The sequence below is a fragment of the Salmo trutta genome, chromosome 9 (genome assembly GCF_901001165.1).
Source record: "Salmo trutta chromosome 9, fSalTru1.1, whole genome shotgun sequence".
Lineage (NCBI taxonomy): Eukaryota > Metazoa > Chordata > Actinopteri > Salmoniformes > Salmonidae > Salmo > Salmo trutta.
This window is the reverse complement of record NC_042965.1, coordinates 32397659-32415100: the sequence shown is the minus strand read 5'-3', so window position 1 is coordinate 32415100 and position 17442 is coordinate 32397659. Positions and strand designations below refer to the sequence as shown.

At 40.6% G+C, this 17442-nt stretch overlaps 1 protein-coding gene across 1 annotated transcript; it reads left to right on the top strand.

Moving 5' to 3' along the window:
- Nucleotides 1–1230: 1230 nt before the first annotated feature.
- On the top strand, nt 1231–14214 carry LOC115200414 (FYN-binding protein 1). The gene is made up of 18 exons (XM_029763477.1): nt 1231–1535; nt 2768–3650; nt 3909–4017; nt 6912–6985; nt 7218–7240; nt 7625–7671; nt 9294–9447; nt 9515–9674; nt 9783–9918; nt 10015–10034; nt 10219–10267; nt 10589–10626; nt 10812–10869; nt 10989–11088; nt 11368–11530; nt 11614–11644; nt 11792–11826; nt 14036–14214. The coding sequence occupies exons 2-18, from the start codon at nt 2795–2797 to the stop codon at nt 14056–14058; spliced, it is 2076 nt and encodes a 691-aa protein (XP_029619337.1). The 5' UTR covers nt 1231–1535; nt 2768–2794; the 3' UTR covers nt 14059–14214.
- The last annotated feature ends 3228 nt before the right edge of the window (nt 14215–17442 follow it).

Below are 17442 nucleotides of genomic sequence, written 5' to 3'. Positions count from 1 at the left end.
CTTCAGAAGTCACATAATTAATTAAATAAAGTCCACCTGTGTGCAATCTAAGTTTTACGTGATCTGTCACATGATCTCCTGTGTGGCTTAATTGGTAGAGCATGGTGTTTGCAACGCCAGGGTTGTGGGTTCGATTCCCACGGGGGATCAGTACGGAAGAAAAAAAAATCTATGAAATGTATGCATTCACTGCTGTAAGTCGCTCTGGATAAGAGCGTCTGCTAAATGACGTAAATGTAAATCTCAGTATATATACGCCTGTTCTGAATGCCACGAAGCAAGCCGCATCATGAAGACCAAGGAGCTTGCCAAACAGGTCAGGGACAAAGTTGTGGAGAAGTACAGATCAGGGTCGGGTTATAAAAAATTATCCGAAAAGTTGAACATCCCACGTAACACCATTTAAATCCATTATAAAAAAATATGGCATCACAACAAACCTGCCAAGAGAGGGCCACCCACCAAAACTCACGGACCAAGAAAGGAGGGCATTAATCAGAGAAGCAATAAAGAGACCAAAGATAACCCTGAAGGAGCTGCAAAGCTCCACAGCGGAGATTGGAGTGTCTGTCCATAGGACCACTTTAAGCCATACACTCCACAGAGCTGGGCTTTACGGAAGAGTGGCCAGAAAAAAGCCATTGCTTAAAGAAAATTTAAAAAATTATTTAAAAAATACTAAATACAGGGAAATTCTTGAGGGAAACCTGTTTGTCTTCCAGAGATTTGAGACTGGGACGGAGGTTCACCTTCCAGCAGGACAATGACCCTAAGCATACTGCTAAAGCAACACTCGAGTGGTGTAAGGGGAAACATTTAAATGTCTTGGAATGGCCTAGTCAAAGCCCAGACCTCAATCCAATTGAGAATCTGTGGTATGACTTTGCTGTAAACCAGCAGAACCCATTCATCTTGAAGGAGCTGGAGCAGTTTTACCTTGAAGAATGGGCAAAAATCCCAGTGGCTAGATGTGCCAAGCTTATAGAGACATACCCCAAGAGACTTGCAGCTGTAATTGCTGCAAAAGGTGTCTCTACAAAATATTGACTTTGGGGGGGTGAATAGTTATGCACGCTCAAGTTTTCTTTTTTTTGTCTTATTTCTTGTTTGTTTCACAATAAAAAAAATATTTTGCATCTTCAAAGTGGTAGGTAAATCAAATGATACAAACCCCCCAAAAATACATTTTAATTCCAGGTTGTAAGTCAACAAAATAGGAAAAATGCCAAGGGGGTGAATACTTTCACAAGCCACTGTACTAGTTGGCTCAAAGCAGCTACGGTTTGGTAGTTAAAATGCCAATGTATGTCAGTTGCTTAGCACTGGTATGACAGTGGTTGTGTTCATATAAACTGTGTACAGACTGCCGATAGCACTTCTCATTTCTCACCTCCCTTGATCAGAATAGTAATAGCCCATACACTTCCTGTGTATGTACAAAAATCATAGGTCTTTGTAAAGGATAGTATTACATTGTCTCCAGACCCACACAAGGCCAGGGCTATACAGTGTATGGCGAAACGTGGACAGATTAGGTGAGTGCTTGTGTCAGGGTGGATGCCATGGGAGGAAATTGATTTTTGAGTGTGTATATCTACAAAGTCTTCGGAATTACTTTCCCAAAGAACGTTCTGGTTTATTTGAAGTTACCTTTTAGTTAATTATCTTAATTCTGATGTATGCCATGGTTGTGGACGTCTCTTACAGATATTTGCCTGCCAAATAAAGCTGAAAGGAAACCTTTTTAATAAGGTCTGTTAGAATGAGTCATTGAGTCACATGTATTAATGTATTTTGCTGTGAATTAAAGGTATGGGTAAAATATGGCTGCATCTGCATCCCAATGGTCTAAAGAGGAATCATCTTGTCTCCTCACTGATTGGAAAGTACTGGACAGGCAAAATCAACATCACCTTCGTGGTTTCATCTGTCCTGTCCTTGGTTTTCAGATCAGTGCAATTAAAGGAGAGGAAGCCATTGAGATAAATGTAATACAGTATACACTCCCTTCCGTATTTATTTGGACAGTGAAGCTAAAATGTCTCATAGGTGGCGACAGTACAGAACGTCACCTTTTAATTGAGGGTATTTTCATGAATTCATACATATCTGATTTATCGTTGAGAAGTGAAAGGACTTTATGTTTCTGATCCCCCCCATTTGAAGAAGTCATCATGAGTACTCTGACAAATTCACTCATAGTGTATTAAAGTAGTCAAAAGTTGAGTATTTGGTCCGATATTCCTAGCATGCAATGACTACATCAAGCTTGTGACTACACACTTGTTGGAATCATTTGCTGTTTGTTTTGGTTGTGTTTCAGATGATTTTGTGCCCAAAGGAACAGAATGGTGAATAATGTATTGTCTAATTTTGGAGTCACTTTTATTATAAATAAGAATAGATGTTTCTGAAAAAATCTAAATGAATGCGGATGCTACCATGATTATGGATAATCATGAATGAACGGTAAATAATGATGAGTGAGAAAGGTACAGAGGCACAAAGATCATACCCCTGAAAAGATGCTAACCTTCCCAGTTATTGGTAATGGTGAGAGGTTAGCTTTTTTGGGAGGTACGATCTTTATTCAGGATTTTTGAGGGTATGACCATCATTATTTATGATGAATTCATGATTTTCCGTAATCATGGTAGCATCCACATTAATGTAGAATTGTTCAGAAACATCTTCTATTCTTATTTAAAATCAAAGTTACGCCAAAATGACACAAGGTATGTAATTCTCTCACCATATTTCTACCCAGGAGGAAAGATCAGACATCAGGGCTCTTATGGCTCGTTTCAACACAGGAGAAGGCAGCCCCGTGGAGGGAGGGGTTCACCCTAAACTGGCATCCCACTCCAGCCTCTCCACTAGTTCCCCTCTCTTAGCCAAGCTAGCTGCCCTGGAGAAGAGTCGATCAGGAGGAGCCCTGACCATCACTAACTCCCCTGCAAGTAAGCCTGTGTTTCAGAAGAAATTTGAGACCGCAGCCAGAGAAGATGTAGGAACCTTGTTCCCCAAACCCCAGTCCTTCAAACCAAGGCCTGTGGAGACCATCAGGGACACAAAGTCTTCAGGGCCTGAGTCCTCTTTCACCATACCTCCACTGAAAAGACCTCCTGTCAACACAGCCTTTCTGGACAACAAGGTCAAACCGGCTCTGGCCTCAGGCTCAGCCAAACCCCCGTGGGTAAAGGACAGTGAGTCAGAAAACACCCTTACAGTCCCTAAACTGCCCTTAGCCCTCAAACCAAAGATCTCCATCTCATCACTGCAGTCCAACCTTGACCAGGAGACCCTGAAGGAACATCCAACACCATCCACCCCCAAATTGCGCCCGATCTCCATGTTCAAATTCGTTCCACCCCACACCCAGCAGAACTCCCTCTCTAGACAGGAAAGTGAAGCAAGCCTCCAAACTTTGAACTCTAGCAAATGTATGCCTTCCCAACCTCCTCTCACTCTGAAACCCAACTTCCTGACAACGCAAGCTGCAGCGAAGGATGGACTGGTCCCTCATGAAGAGAATGATGATCCCTCTGCCCCTAAGAAGAAACCCCTGCCTAATGTGTTTTCTCTGGGGGACCCTCCTCTGAAACCCAACAGGCCTCCCCATGTTACCTTACAGAGGTTTAGGACTGAAGGTGAGATCTCTTCTCCTTTCCTCTATGTACACCCGAAATACATTAAAACCTAATTATTGTGTCTAGTTGACATGTCACAAGACCCAGTCCTCTTCCTTAAATATGTCATCATGTCTCATAAAGAGAATGACAGAACCAGAGGTAGAAGCTAAGGCACAGATCTAGGATCAGCTTTACCCTCCTCAAATTCTAACCTCAACCATTAGGAGAAAACATGCCCAACAAGCATGGTTCTTTTGCTTTGTTGTTGTGTGACAGGTCCTGAGTTGAGCGCAGCGGGGCCTCCTCCTTGTCCTCTTGCTCCCCACCCTAGCAGTTTCCCTGCACCTCTGACACCCTGCCTCCTCTCTAACTCCCCTGCAGCTATGTAAGTACAATACTTGGCTTATGAGAATCACCGATTCAAGAAGAAACTCCTTACAGCATACAAACGTTAAGCACCATAGGCTAACTCACTAGCATACCACACACCCCTATAGCCTCCCCCCGTGCGCGCGATTCGCCACTGAGCTCATTTCTATATTTAGGTTGTCACAGGAAGCTACTGGGGTTCTTAATATCACATACTTACTGATATCATACACAGACAAACACATATGGAAGGAACTGACACTGTAGACTTTAGGTTGTTATTCCCAGTGTTGTAGTACTCAGGTCCGGTCTCGAGACCACATATTGAGTGTCTCTGTTTTGTCTCGGTGTCGGATACTCGGTCTTGACTAGTCTCGGACAGTGAGGACTCATAATTTCTTCAGGAACCAGCCGAGACCAGCAGAGTAAAAAAACAGCTTCCATTCAGTCAGCCATAAAATCGCTTCGCCAGTCCAAATATATACACTCCTTTTTGAAACATGAATATCTTGTGGACTATTGAAACCTGGGATTCCTACCTTACTCGTACCATTACTGTCCTTTATTTTCATGAAAGAAAAATATGCTCAAACTTTTTCCAAAAATTCCTTGACTCGCTGGTAGGGAAGAGTGGGGGAAATTGTTGAAGGTTGTGCATTCACTATTAGTAAAGGGGAGACAGGGTGAAATTGTAACAGTCTTTATATCTATTATAGACATATTTGCACAGTGGCAAACCTATTGGACCTAGGCCTTCAGTGTGTGACAGGCTCATGATGCGGAAAGGACAGCAACCATAACACCAGCTCACTCAAGTATTAGATTGCATTTTTTGTAAAACACAAAGGGTCAGTGGTGTAGTGGAGGCTATACATAGGTATACGTCCTATACCCACTTTCTTTTCAGTGGGCATTGCCTATACACCCTTCTTAATCCCTTCTGTTGCGTCTCAAAGTAGTGTAGTGATGGTATATGACGTATTAATGATGTAGTAGGCTACAATAGAGAAATCATGCACAAAGTAGCCTACACAATCAGAAAGGACGTGAAATGTATTAACATGCGCGCAGCACATATAGCCTCGTTTCAACTGAATATCATCTACAGGCAGGAAGAGCGCGAAGCTCTCAACTGGTTTTCATGGAGCAGCTCACAGAAGAATGACATCGGTAGCTGGTTGGTAGGAAAGACGTTTCAACATATTATATCTAACAGTAAATGCGAACTAATGCAACATTGGGTAATCAAACCGTGCATTGAAAACGTTTGGTACACAAGTCTTGGTTAGTTGGCTATTTGTGATGTGTAATCCAGTCATCATGTGCTGTTTGCATGAACATTTCTAAAGGTTTCCCCCAAAAAACCTTCCCAATTAAATGTTGACTGCAATGTAGGCCTACCTGACAGAATGATATAATGCTGATTTGTATCATTTGTTTTGCTCAATTGAATTAAAGGGCAACTATATCCTCCCCCCAAAATTCTAGATTTTTCCCAGACATCAACAGTGGTCTCCTGGTGTGGTTTAAGCATTGCTGTTGACTTACAACATCACATTTTTGGCGTTATTTTGAGAGTGACAACCTGAAAAATCCAATAGGATTTTTCCCAAGGGCGCCTTTGCTTCACACAGGACCCACTTTTCCAGGCACAACTACACCACTGCATAGGCTCGATGGAAAGACAGCAGTCCATGCACTCGGACATAATAAGCCAGTAGGTCCCAATCATAAGAATATAAAAACACAACCATTGGGTAAGCATTTCCCAATCGAAATGTACAACTATTACTTCCCATTGCAAAAAACATTTCACGTTTAGCACACAAAGTAACCACTGATCTAAAGTTTAAATGCAACAATGTGTTTCACACACACAAGTTATTTTCAAAGAGATGGTTATCAACAGTATGTGAGCTTTAATAAAAAACACAGTTCCACCAGATGATGATCATTTGAAACTTAACTTCTTTTTGAAAGTTATTCTTGGGGAGAAGGAGAGAAGCTAAAAAATGAGCAACAACGTCCACTTCGATAACACCCACTGCAGCCGCTGCAAACTAGCCTATAACAAAAGCTAGCCAGTTAAACCGTGGGAAAACCTTTGACCTGTTGGGTCAATTACAAGTCAATGTGATTGGTTGATTCCACTGTCACTCTAAAATGTTGCCCTAATACAGTTGAATGGCAGATGCCTTCTATCAAGTTTCGGATGGCCTAGCCAGTGGCTAACTTAGCTAGCTAGAAAAATATTGATTGGATATTTTTTTCTCTTCAGTTTTAACCTTTTCCGTTCTAACAAAAACTGAAGAGACTAAATCAGAACATCATTGAAAATAATCTAATTATTATTATTTGTATTATGCCATAAATCCTTAGCCTTTCTCTGAAAGCATAGAAGGTCCTCATTGTTCCCTGCTGTGTTTGGGCTAGTAAACATTTGTAGAGCATCTCTATTTGCCCTCTGCATGCATTTTTCTTTACCATTCTAAATGTATAAAGAATCCATATGTTCTTCTGAAATATTATTACAGAAATATTGGAAATGTTGAACTCTTATTATGGTGACGATTTGACAAAATTACAGTCACGGTCTTGAATTGGACCAAAAAAATTCTGGTCTCGGTCTTGACTCGATCTCAGACCTCTTGTCCCCCTTCCGGTCTTCACTCAGTCTCGCTCCCCCTCCGGTCTTGGTCTTGACTTGGACTTGATTCGCTCCGGTGTTGGTCTTGAATCGGTCTTGCTTTAGGTGGTCTCGAACACAACACTGGTTATTCTTAAATTCAGTTTTTTTTGTGGCCCCCACCCCCATCAAAGTTGCCCATCCCTGTTCTAAAGTCTTTGGTGTTGTGATAATAACATGAATGACCGTGTGTGTGTGTCTTTCTAACCATGAATGATGATCAGAATCCAGGCCGACCAGGAGGAGAGCTATGACGACATTGGGGTCATGAATCTCCCTTCACCCCTTCCCCCTGGAGGTGCCACTTCCATTCTTACACAACCTCACCTATACGAGCGCTACGGGGCACTGTGAATAATATGTGTAGCTAGGCCCTAAATCATTTGGTGGAACAAAGATGATTGGTTCAAATTAAGAAATAGAAATGTGTTTAATACTCAATGTTGTGGATATAAGCTAAGATATAAATTATGTCAATAATCAACATATAACTGAAAATGATTTATATGTTTGTTTGGTTTTCATTACAGGACATCCCAACCTGAAAATTGAGGTATAATATCTGATTTGCCTGATACCGGTAATATGGAGCCTCGAAACTGTACAACTAGTTACTGCACTGTACATAGCATGCATTTAGACAGGGCACATGATCGGTGTTAAAGTAAGTGTGACACATATAGCTGTAGAAATAACATGCTGGGAGAAAAGAGGAAGTGGTTAAGAGCAATATCGAGACCCTTGCGGTATGTAGCTTCAGTAAGCCACTTCTGACTGAAAATGTGTTTGAATGGTCATTTACATATTTAGATACAGTATGTTTACAGTCCACTTCTCTACAACAAGTTTCATCCGTCTTTGATAACAATCATTTCTGTTAGTTTGCAGCTTCACTTTAAAGCTTGATTGTAATATTGTATGTCCCATCCTCTAACAGGCAGAGTTGAGTGAGGAAGAGATGTATGAAGACTTAGAGGAGAGATGGTGAGAGGAATCTTTATCACAGAAAAATAATGAATAGAACGTAAAAAGATGTTATATATAATAGTGACACCTCTGTTGTATTATCATCTAAACTCAGCAAAAACAGAAACGCCCTCTCACTGTCAACTGCGTTTCTTTTCTGCAAACTTAACATGTGTTAATATTTGTATGAACATAACAAGATTCAACAACTGAGACATAAACTGAACAAGTTCCACAGACATGTGACTAACAGAAATTGAATAATGTGTCCCTGAACTAAGGGGGGGTCAAAATCAAAAGTAACAGTCAGAATCTAGTGTGGCCACCAGCTGCATTAAGTACTACAGTGCATCTCCTCCTCATGGACTGCACCAGATTTTCCAGTTCTTGCTGTGAGATGTTACCCCAGTCTTCCACCAAGGCACCTGCAAGTTCCTGGACATTTCTGGAGGGAATGGCCTTAGCCCTCACCCTCCGATCCAACAGGTCCCAGACGTGCTCAATGGGATTGAGATCTGGGCTCTTCGCTGGCCATGGCAGAACACTGACATTCCTGTCTTACAGGAAATCACGCACCGAACGAGCAGTATGGCTGGTGGCATTGTCATGCAGGAGGGTCATGTCAGGATGAGCCTGCAGGAAGGGTACCACATGAGGGAGGAGGATATCTTCCCTGTAAGGCACAACTTTGAGATTGCCTGCAATGACAACAAGCTCAGTCCGATGATGCTGTGACACACCGCCCCGGACCATGACAGACCCTCCACCTACAAATCGGTCCCGTTCCAGAGTACAGGCCTCAGTGTAACGCTCATTCCTTCGACGATAAACTCGAAACTGACCATCACCCCTGGTGAGACAAAACCACGATTCGTCATTGAAGAGTACTGTTTGCCAGTCCTGTCTGGTCCAGTGATGGTGGGTTTGTGCCCATAGGCGACGTTGTTGCCGGTGATGTCTGGTGAGGACCTGCCTTACAACAGGCCTACAAGCCCTCAGTCCAGCCTCTCTCAGCCTATTGCGGGCAGTCTGAGCACTGATGGAGGGATTGTGCGTTCCTGGTATAACTCGGGGCAGTTGTTGTTGCCATCCTGTACCTGTCCCGCAGGTGTGATGTTCGGATGTACCGATCCTGTGCAGGTGTTGTTACACGTGGTCTGCCACTGCGAGGATGATCAGCTATCCGTCCTGTCTCCCTGTAGTGCTGTCTTAGGCGTCTCACATTACGGACATTGTAATTTATTGCCCTGGCCACATCTGCAGTCCTGGGCATCTTTCTTTTGGTGTTTTTCAGAGTCATTAGAAAGGCCTCTTTAGTGGTTTTCATAACTGTGTTTTGTCATAACAAAGTTTTCATAACTGTAACCTTAATTGCCTACCGTCTGTAATCTGTTAGTGTCTTAACGACCGTTCCACAGGTGCATGTTCATTAATTGTTTATGGTTCATTGAACAAGCATGGGAAACAGTTTAAACCCTTTACAATGAAGATCTGTGAAGTTATTTGGATTTTTACGAATTACTTTGAAAGACAGGGTCCTGAAAAAGGGACGTTTCTTTTTTTGCTGAGTTTATATGTTTGATTCTCAACCCCAGTATAATTCTTTATCCAACATTTACTCTCTTTCTCTCTCACGACAGGATTGAACAGGAGGCTAAAGGATCGAAAGAAACCAACGAAGTGAAAGGGCAAGAGAAGAAGAGCGACAAAGAGGAGAAGAAACGACTAGAGCAGGAGAAGAAAATGCAGAAAGCCAGAGAGAAGAAGGAGCAAGAGGCAAAGAAAAAGTACAAGGTAAGCAGGATATGCATATATCTGGAGTTATATCTATTACAGCCATAACACATATCCCTGTTTGTAGCTCTCAGGGCCGATTCAGGTGATTCACAAAGCCAAGGCTCAGGTGGAATGTAAAGGAGGAAAGACTGACCTGCCACTAGCACAGGGAGAGACTATAGATATCATACGCATCACTGACAACCCAGAGGGACGTTGGCTGGCCAGGAACAATGAGGGAAACTGTAAGTGTATACACATACAGTAAATACACACATATAAATACACACACACACACACACCACCCTCTCTCTTCCTGTTCTCACTGCCTCCTCCTCCTTGCTGTGTTGTAGATGGCTATGTACGGACTGAGTCAGTGGGCATTGACTATGACCTTATAAAGGAGCAGAAGAAAGGACCCCTACCTAACCAGTCTGAGAGAAAGCCTGAGATTTACGATGACGTAGGCATCCTGGACAATGCCTGCAGGTAAAATAAAAAATAAACTAAATGTTAAATGTTAGAGCTTTGAAATGTTGGTTACTTTGTTGTCTATGTGATGTGTCATTGATTTTTGTTTTTCAGTGGGGTCAAGGTCCAACAACGTAAGTCTCATATTGATATTATCTATAATTCATCAGAACTTATAACAGACCAGTAATATAGCAAATTACAAAAAAACAATTAGACTGCAGCATATGCAGTGTTCAAAGCATGGAATGTTACTCAGCCGGTCCCATAGCAATAACAAGCCTTTTGTCATGTTGTTATTTTTTCTTCTTATGACAGCTGAGGATGGTGATATCTATGATGATGTGGATGGATCAAATCAAAATAGGTATATGCAATTATGTAACTATGTGGTGATTTTGTGAATATTTTATGCATCGAGTAGGAATCTTTGTCAATGTAATACAGTTTCTCACTCACGAGGTGTTCCTCATCGTTGCTTAGTATTTGACTGACATCTAGTGGTCAGAAGTATTATTGCAAAAGTGATGCTGGAACAGCGCTGTATTGACACAGTTAGAGCGTTTTTATCCCTTCTCTCCTTTACCTTTATGATTGACCCCTGAAACCTTTTGCATGTATAATCTCAATACAGTGAATACACCAGCTTGATCTTTTTGTTCAATAACTGTTTGATCTTCATTCTCAGATTTCCCCCTCCACCACCTACAGTGTTTAAAGAGGGAGGTAATGAGATGATCACTTGTTCACTGGGAAAGTGAACAACAGTCTTCCCAGTTATTTCCCAGTCATATTATTTCCCTGTATTCTTTAAATAAAACCACCATTCTATTTATTGTACTGTATGGTGTGTACTGTGTAATCAAGTTAAAGAAGTGTGTTGCTTCATTGGTCTGTCTTTATGTCCATAGACGAGATATATGATGACGTGGAGTCCCAGAGCTTCACTGCCCCTCCTCCTCTCAACAGGTGAGAAGAGGTTCACAGTGCCAGAGTTGGGTCAGCTATACTCTTGAATAGTCATTTCAGACACAAATGAGCTTGAAATAAATACCTAAGTTAAATCATTTTGTGTTTCTCCATTTCAGTCCCCCTCAGCTGACACCTAAGGGAAAGCAAGAGGTGATGGACCCCAAGAAGAAAAAGAAGTTTGAGAAAGAGGAAAAGGAATTCAGGAAAAAATTCAAGGTAAAATGTCTAATTGTGACAGGAGAAAGCATAATGACATAATTTAGTTGAGCCTGGCACATTACTGTCTCCCGTCTTGTTTTAAACTATCCATATCTGAATAAAGTAGAAAACCTAAATACAATTAAAAAACATTTTAAAATCACAGAATCACAGTTATTCCCAGATAACATTCTGTTGATAATCAATGGATTTATCTTTTTTATATGGTCAGATTTATATTGTACTTACTTACATGATTTGAGTAGTAGTAACTGTGTTGACATCTTCCACTGTCAGTTTGAAGGGGAGATCCAGGTGTTATATGATGTTACCATAGATCCTACCTTGGACAGTAAGAAATGGGGGAATAAAGACCTACAGTTGAAGCCAGGAGAGGTGATCGATGTCATTGTGAAGCCAACAAACGGCAAACTGATTGGCAGGAATAGAGACGGGAAGTGTAAGTTGGCATCAGTTGTTATGGATGAATTATTCACAATCAAATATGAATGATTAATTGCAATATGTATTCCTCTTTTCTAGTTGGTTATGTGTCCATGGTCAATGTTGCACAGTAAGTTCAAGAGTTATTTCTGTTTGTTGAAATACGCATGCGCTCACTCAAAATATTCACACGTTCACGCACATGTGCGCACACACACACCCACACACACACACACACACACAACTAATGTTTTGACATATGATTTTACTTCAACAGGGATGGTGGAGATGTTTATGACGACATAGGAGAAAGTATGTTTTAAAACCATTCTAGAAATGATCTGGTCACACTTTATTTGGATAGTCCAGATGTTCCATCTGTAGATGTTCTACAGACTATCATACTATCAACAAACTATCTGTTGATAAGAAACTGCTTGCTAAGGTTACGGTTAGGGTTAGGTTTAAAATAAGGGTTGGGGTAATGGTTAAGTATAGGGTTAGGATAAGGGTTAAGGTAAGGGTTAAATTTAGGGTTAGGATAAGGGTTAGGGTAAGGGTTAGAATAAGGGTTAGGGTTAGAGCTAGGGTTAGTAGATAGTTAGTTTACATGTTACTGATAGTCTGTAGATGGTCCATCTGCAGATGCTCTACAGACTATCCAAATAAAGTTTTACCATTATTTGTGACTAACTGTACAACACTTTGTTTAAACAATGACATTGCCAGCTGTACGGACTGCTTTGAAGATATTACTTTGCAGACAAGACAGGCCTACTAACAGAATCAGGCTGATGAAATAATATACAGTTGAAGTCGGAAGTTTACATACAGTCGGAAGTTTACATACACTTAGGTTGGAGTCATTAAAACTCGTTTTTCAACCACTCCACAAATGTTTTGTTAACAAACTATAGGTTTGGCAAGTCAGTTAGGACATCTGCTTAGTGCATGACACAAATCATTTTTCCATCAATTGTTTACAGACAGATTATTTCACTTATAATTCACAGTATCACAATTCCAGTGGGTCAGAACTTTACGTACACTAAGTTGACTGTGCCTTTAAACAGCTTGGAAAATTCCAGAAAATTATGACATGGCTTTAGAAGCTTCTGATAGGCTAATTAACATAATTTGAGTCAATTGTAGGTGTACCTGTGGATGTATTTCAAGGCCTACCTTCAAACTCGGTGCCTCTTTGAGACCTCAGGAAAACAATTGTAGACCTCCACAAGTCTGGTTCATCATTGGGGGCAATTTCCAAACACCTGAAGGTACCACGTTCATCTGTACAAGCAATAGTACGCAAGTATAAACACCATTGGACCACACAGCCGTCATACCGCTCAGGAAGGAGACGCATTCTGTCTCCTAGAGATAAACGTTCTTTGGTGCGAAAAGTGCAAAACAATCCCAGAACAACAGCAAAGGACCTTGTGAAGATGCTGGAGGAAATAGGTACAAAAGTATATATATCCACAGTAAAACGAGTCCTATATCGACATCACCTGAAAGGCTTCTCAGCAAGGAAGAAGCCACTGCTCCAAAACCGCCATAAAAAAGCCAGACTACGGTTTGCAACTGCACATGGGGACAAAGATTGTACTTTTTGGAGAAATGTCCTCTGGTCTGATGAAACAAAAATAGAACTGTTTGGCCATAATGACCATCGTTATGTTTGGAGGAAAAAGGGGGAGGTTTGCAAGCCGAAGAACACTTTCCCAATTGTGAAGCATGGGGGTGGCAGCATCAAGTTGTGGGATTGCTTTGGTGCAGGAGGGACTGGTGCACTTCACAAAATAGATGGCATCATGAGGAAGGGAAATTAGGTGCATATATTGAAGCAACATCTCAAGACATCAATCAGGAAGTTAAAGCTTGGTCGCAAATGGGTCTTCCAAATGGACAATGACCCCAAGCATACTTCCAAAGTTGTGGCAAAATGGCTTAAGGACAACAAAGTCAAAGTATTGGAGTGGCCATCACAAAGCCCTGACCTCAATCCTATAGAACATTTGTGGGCAGAACTGAAAGTGTGTGTGAGCAAGGAGGCCTACAAACCTGACTCAGTTACACCAGCTCTGTCTGGAGGAATGGGCCAAAATTCACCCAACTTATTGTGGGAAGCTTGTGGAAGGCTACCCGAAACGTTTGACCCAAGTTAAACAATTTACAGGCAATGCTACCAAATACCAATTGAGTGTATGTAAACTTCTGACACACATGGGAATGTGATGAAAGAAATAAAAGCTGAAATAAATCATTCTCTCTACTATTATTCTGACATTTCACATTCTTAAAATAAAGTGGTGATCTTAACTGACCTAAGACAGGGACTTTTACTAGGATTAAATGTCAGGAATTGTGAAAAACTGAGTTTAAATGCATTTGGCTAAGGTGTATGTAAACTTCCCACTTCAACTGTAGGCCTACATACATTTCTTTTTAATTGTATTTGTTTGGAATCCAATGCATAATAATTTTTCAAACATGGTTCTACTTGTTTATTTTCTTACAGACTGCATTTATGACAATGACTGAGACTTCTGTGTCAGAATGTACTGAGACAACCAGCACTGAACTCTGCAATGCACACTGCAACTGGTCATCTTTATGTTGTCTGGTGAAAAAACAGATTACTTAAACTGTTTAATTGATTGTCTTGAAATAACTATAGATAAATGTGCCTTGACTATACTATGGTTGTTTCGTTTATTTTACCTGGATTGCAATATGAATGAATGGATGTCTCTCTTTGAATGTGAAACATTCACTATGTATTTTAGTCGGTATTTAAATTCAAATAAGCTCTCAGACGATTCACCAGACCCAGTGGTGTAAAGAACTGAAGTAAAAATACTTTAAAGTACTATTTAAGTCGTTTTTGGGGATATCTGGACTTTACTATTTATATTTTTTACATCTTTTACTCCACAAAATTCCTAAAGAAAATAATGTACTTTGTACTCCATACATTTTCCCTGACACCCGAAAGTACACTTCGAATGCTTAGCAGGACAGGAAAATGGTCCGATTCACACACTCATCAAGAGAACATCCCTGGTCATCCCTACTGCCTCTGATCTGGTGGACTCAGGACTCACTAAACATAAATGGTTCTTTGTAAATTATGTCTGAGTGTTGGAGTGTGCCCCTGGCTATCCATAAAAAATACAATTGGGCCGTCTTGTTTGCTTAATGTAAGGAATATGAAATGATTTATACTTTTACTTTTGATACTTCAGTATATTTTAGCAATTACATTTACTTTGGATTCTTAAGTATATTTAAAACCGAATACTTTAAAACTTTTACTCAAGTGGTATTTTATTGGGTGACTTTTACTTTAGTCATTTTCTATTAAGGTATCTTTACTTTTAATCAAGTATGACAATTGGGTACTTTTTCCACCACTGACCAGACCGGAGGCAAAAGAGATGCGCTAAAGTAGTGTTGGCGCGATAAACCCAATCCCCTATTCTCTCACGAGAATTCACGAAGTTTCCGGTGTTGTGTATATTTCCGGAAACATGGCGGCAAGCATCCGTGGCCGTTCTATCCGAAGTCTTTGGATGCGAGGTAAGCCTGAAATCTCACCCCGACTTAATTAAGCTTTATGATCTTGAAATTCTATGCCACTATTTTATTTTCTTTCTGATGACCCAGGTGGGTAGCCTTACAATGTCCCCGTTGTCTTGGACAGGTCGGAATGACAGCGGGGAAGAGAACGTACCGCTCGATTTGACAAGAGGTAACGTTATATCCTGTTGGGGCTAGGGGGCAGTATTGAGAATTTTGAAAAAAATATGTGCCAATTTTTAACTGACTCCTACACCAATTCAGAAGCTAGGATATGCATATTATTAACATATTTGGATAGAAAACACTCAGAATTGTCTAAAACTGTTTGAATGGTGTCTGTAAGTATAACAAAACTCATATGGCAGGCAAAAACCTGAGAAAAATACAACCAGGAAATTTTGTAGCTGTACTATTTTCGAATCATTGCTAATAGATCACACAGGGACAAAGGATTCATTTCGCACTTCCTACGGCTTCCACTAGATGTCAACGATCTTTATAAAGTTGTTTGAAGCGTCTATGATGAACAGAGACCGGATGACAAGGAAGAGAAGTTGACGTCCCTGGGATGTCGTCACTTCATTATTGCCCGCGCATTCATGTGAGTTCATGTGAGGCGAGACATTTTTCAAAAACGTTTTTCAAGACACAGGAGAGGTCGGGTGTAAACATTACTGATGTTTCACGTTAAAAATGGCCCTAAAGATTGATGCTAAACAACGTTTGACATGTTTGAACGAACGTAAATAGATTTTTTTTTTTTACTTTTCGTCGGGACTTCCCCCCCCTATTTTTGAGTAGCCTACCGAAGCGCTAACAACATGGAACAACTTGGAGTTATTTGGACATAAATTATGAACTTTGTCGAAAGAAACCACATTTGTTGTGGACCTGGGATTCCTGGAAGTGCCAATGGATGAAGATAATCAAAGGTAAGCGATTATTGACAATAGTATTATTGATATTAGATTGTTACAAGATGGTGCTAACCTGTATATCCTAGCCTATTGTTCTTAGCACAGCACCCCGTTTATTGCAAAGTGTGATTTCCCAGTAAAGTTATTTTGAAATCTGGCAATGCAGTAGCATTTACGAAATGTTAAACTATAATTCTTTGAATGACAATATTATAATTTACCAATGTTTTCGAATAGTAATTTTGTAAATTGTAACGTTGATTCACCGGAAGCATTTGAGGGGAAAAAAAATTCTGAATTTCACGACTACTGTAAAAGGCTGTTTTTGGATATAAATATGAACTTGATGGAACAAAAAATGCATGTATTGTATAACATAATGCCCTAGGAGTGTCATCTGAGGAAGATTGTCAAAGGTTAGTGCATAATTTTAGCTGGTTATCTGCTTTTGGTGACGCCTGTCTTTGAATTGACAAAACATTACACACAGCTATTTTCGATGTACTCTCCTAACATAACCTAACTTTATGCTTTCGCCGTAAAGCCTCTTTGAAATCGGACAATGTGGTTGGATTTAGGAGATGTTTATCTTTCAAATGGTGAAAAATAGTTGATTGTTTGAGAAATTGAAATTATTAGATTCTTGCAGTTTTGAATTTCCCGCCATGGTCTCTTGACAATAAATCCCAATACCGGGCAGGGATCCCCAACAGGTTTTAAGTAAATAACCTCTTGAGTTGTCAAAATGGCAAATTGGGCAGACCCACTGTGACGCCCAGGGCAAACAGGGAAATCATCCAGTTGGAAGTTAACTAGTAATAGCAACTGCAACTGTCGTGACCCGACTTCAAATAAACCTATTGGCTAACGTTAACTAGCTAGCTATAATAATTGAATAACGTTAGTTAGATACCACAATGCAAATATAGGAATGTAACGTTAGCCAGCTATAACTAACGTTACATGCCCAAATCATTAGCCAGGCAACGTTAGCTAGCTAAATGGGTAACTACCTTGCTCATCCTGGCCATAACAACTACATTTTATAGCCAAGCTAGCTAGATAATGCTAGCCCACTAATCAAAACAACACTCAACAGAAGAGCGTCATCTTGACTCGGATGGCAGATAATGTTAGGTTAGCTACGCCTCTTTGGTGCTTGAGACTCGGCAAGCTGGTTATCAAAGAATTCAGCTACCAATAATCAGTAGAATGCATTTTAATCGATTTCCCAGCCTCATCACCATAAGCTGCTGCAAACAATACCCATTATAACAATAATAGCTTTCACTCCGTGTGAACCCCTAACGTTATGGTTGGATATAGCTGACAGTGAGTATGAGTATTTACTAGCATCCTACATACATACCCTCATATTGTTCCCGATGCCACTTCCTCTCCCACTCTGAAGGCACCAGACTGTGTC

Bases quoted from the DNA above. Each gene is read 5' to 3' on its own strand.
- LOC115200414 (XM_029763477.1), top strand. From the start codon at position 2,795: ATGGCTCGTTTCAACACAGGAGAAGGCAGCCCCGTGGAGGGAGGGGTT. The intron at 7,241-7,624 runs GTATAATATCTG...ATCCTCTAACAG, and splicing joins ATCCCAACCTGAAAATTGAG to GCAGAGTTGAGTGAGGAAGA. The intron at 11,531-11,613 runs GTAAGTTGGCAT...CCTCTTTTCTAG, and splicing joins CAGGAATAGAGACGGGAAGT to TTGGTTATGTGTCCATGGTC.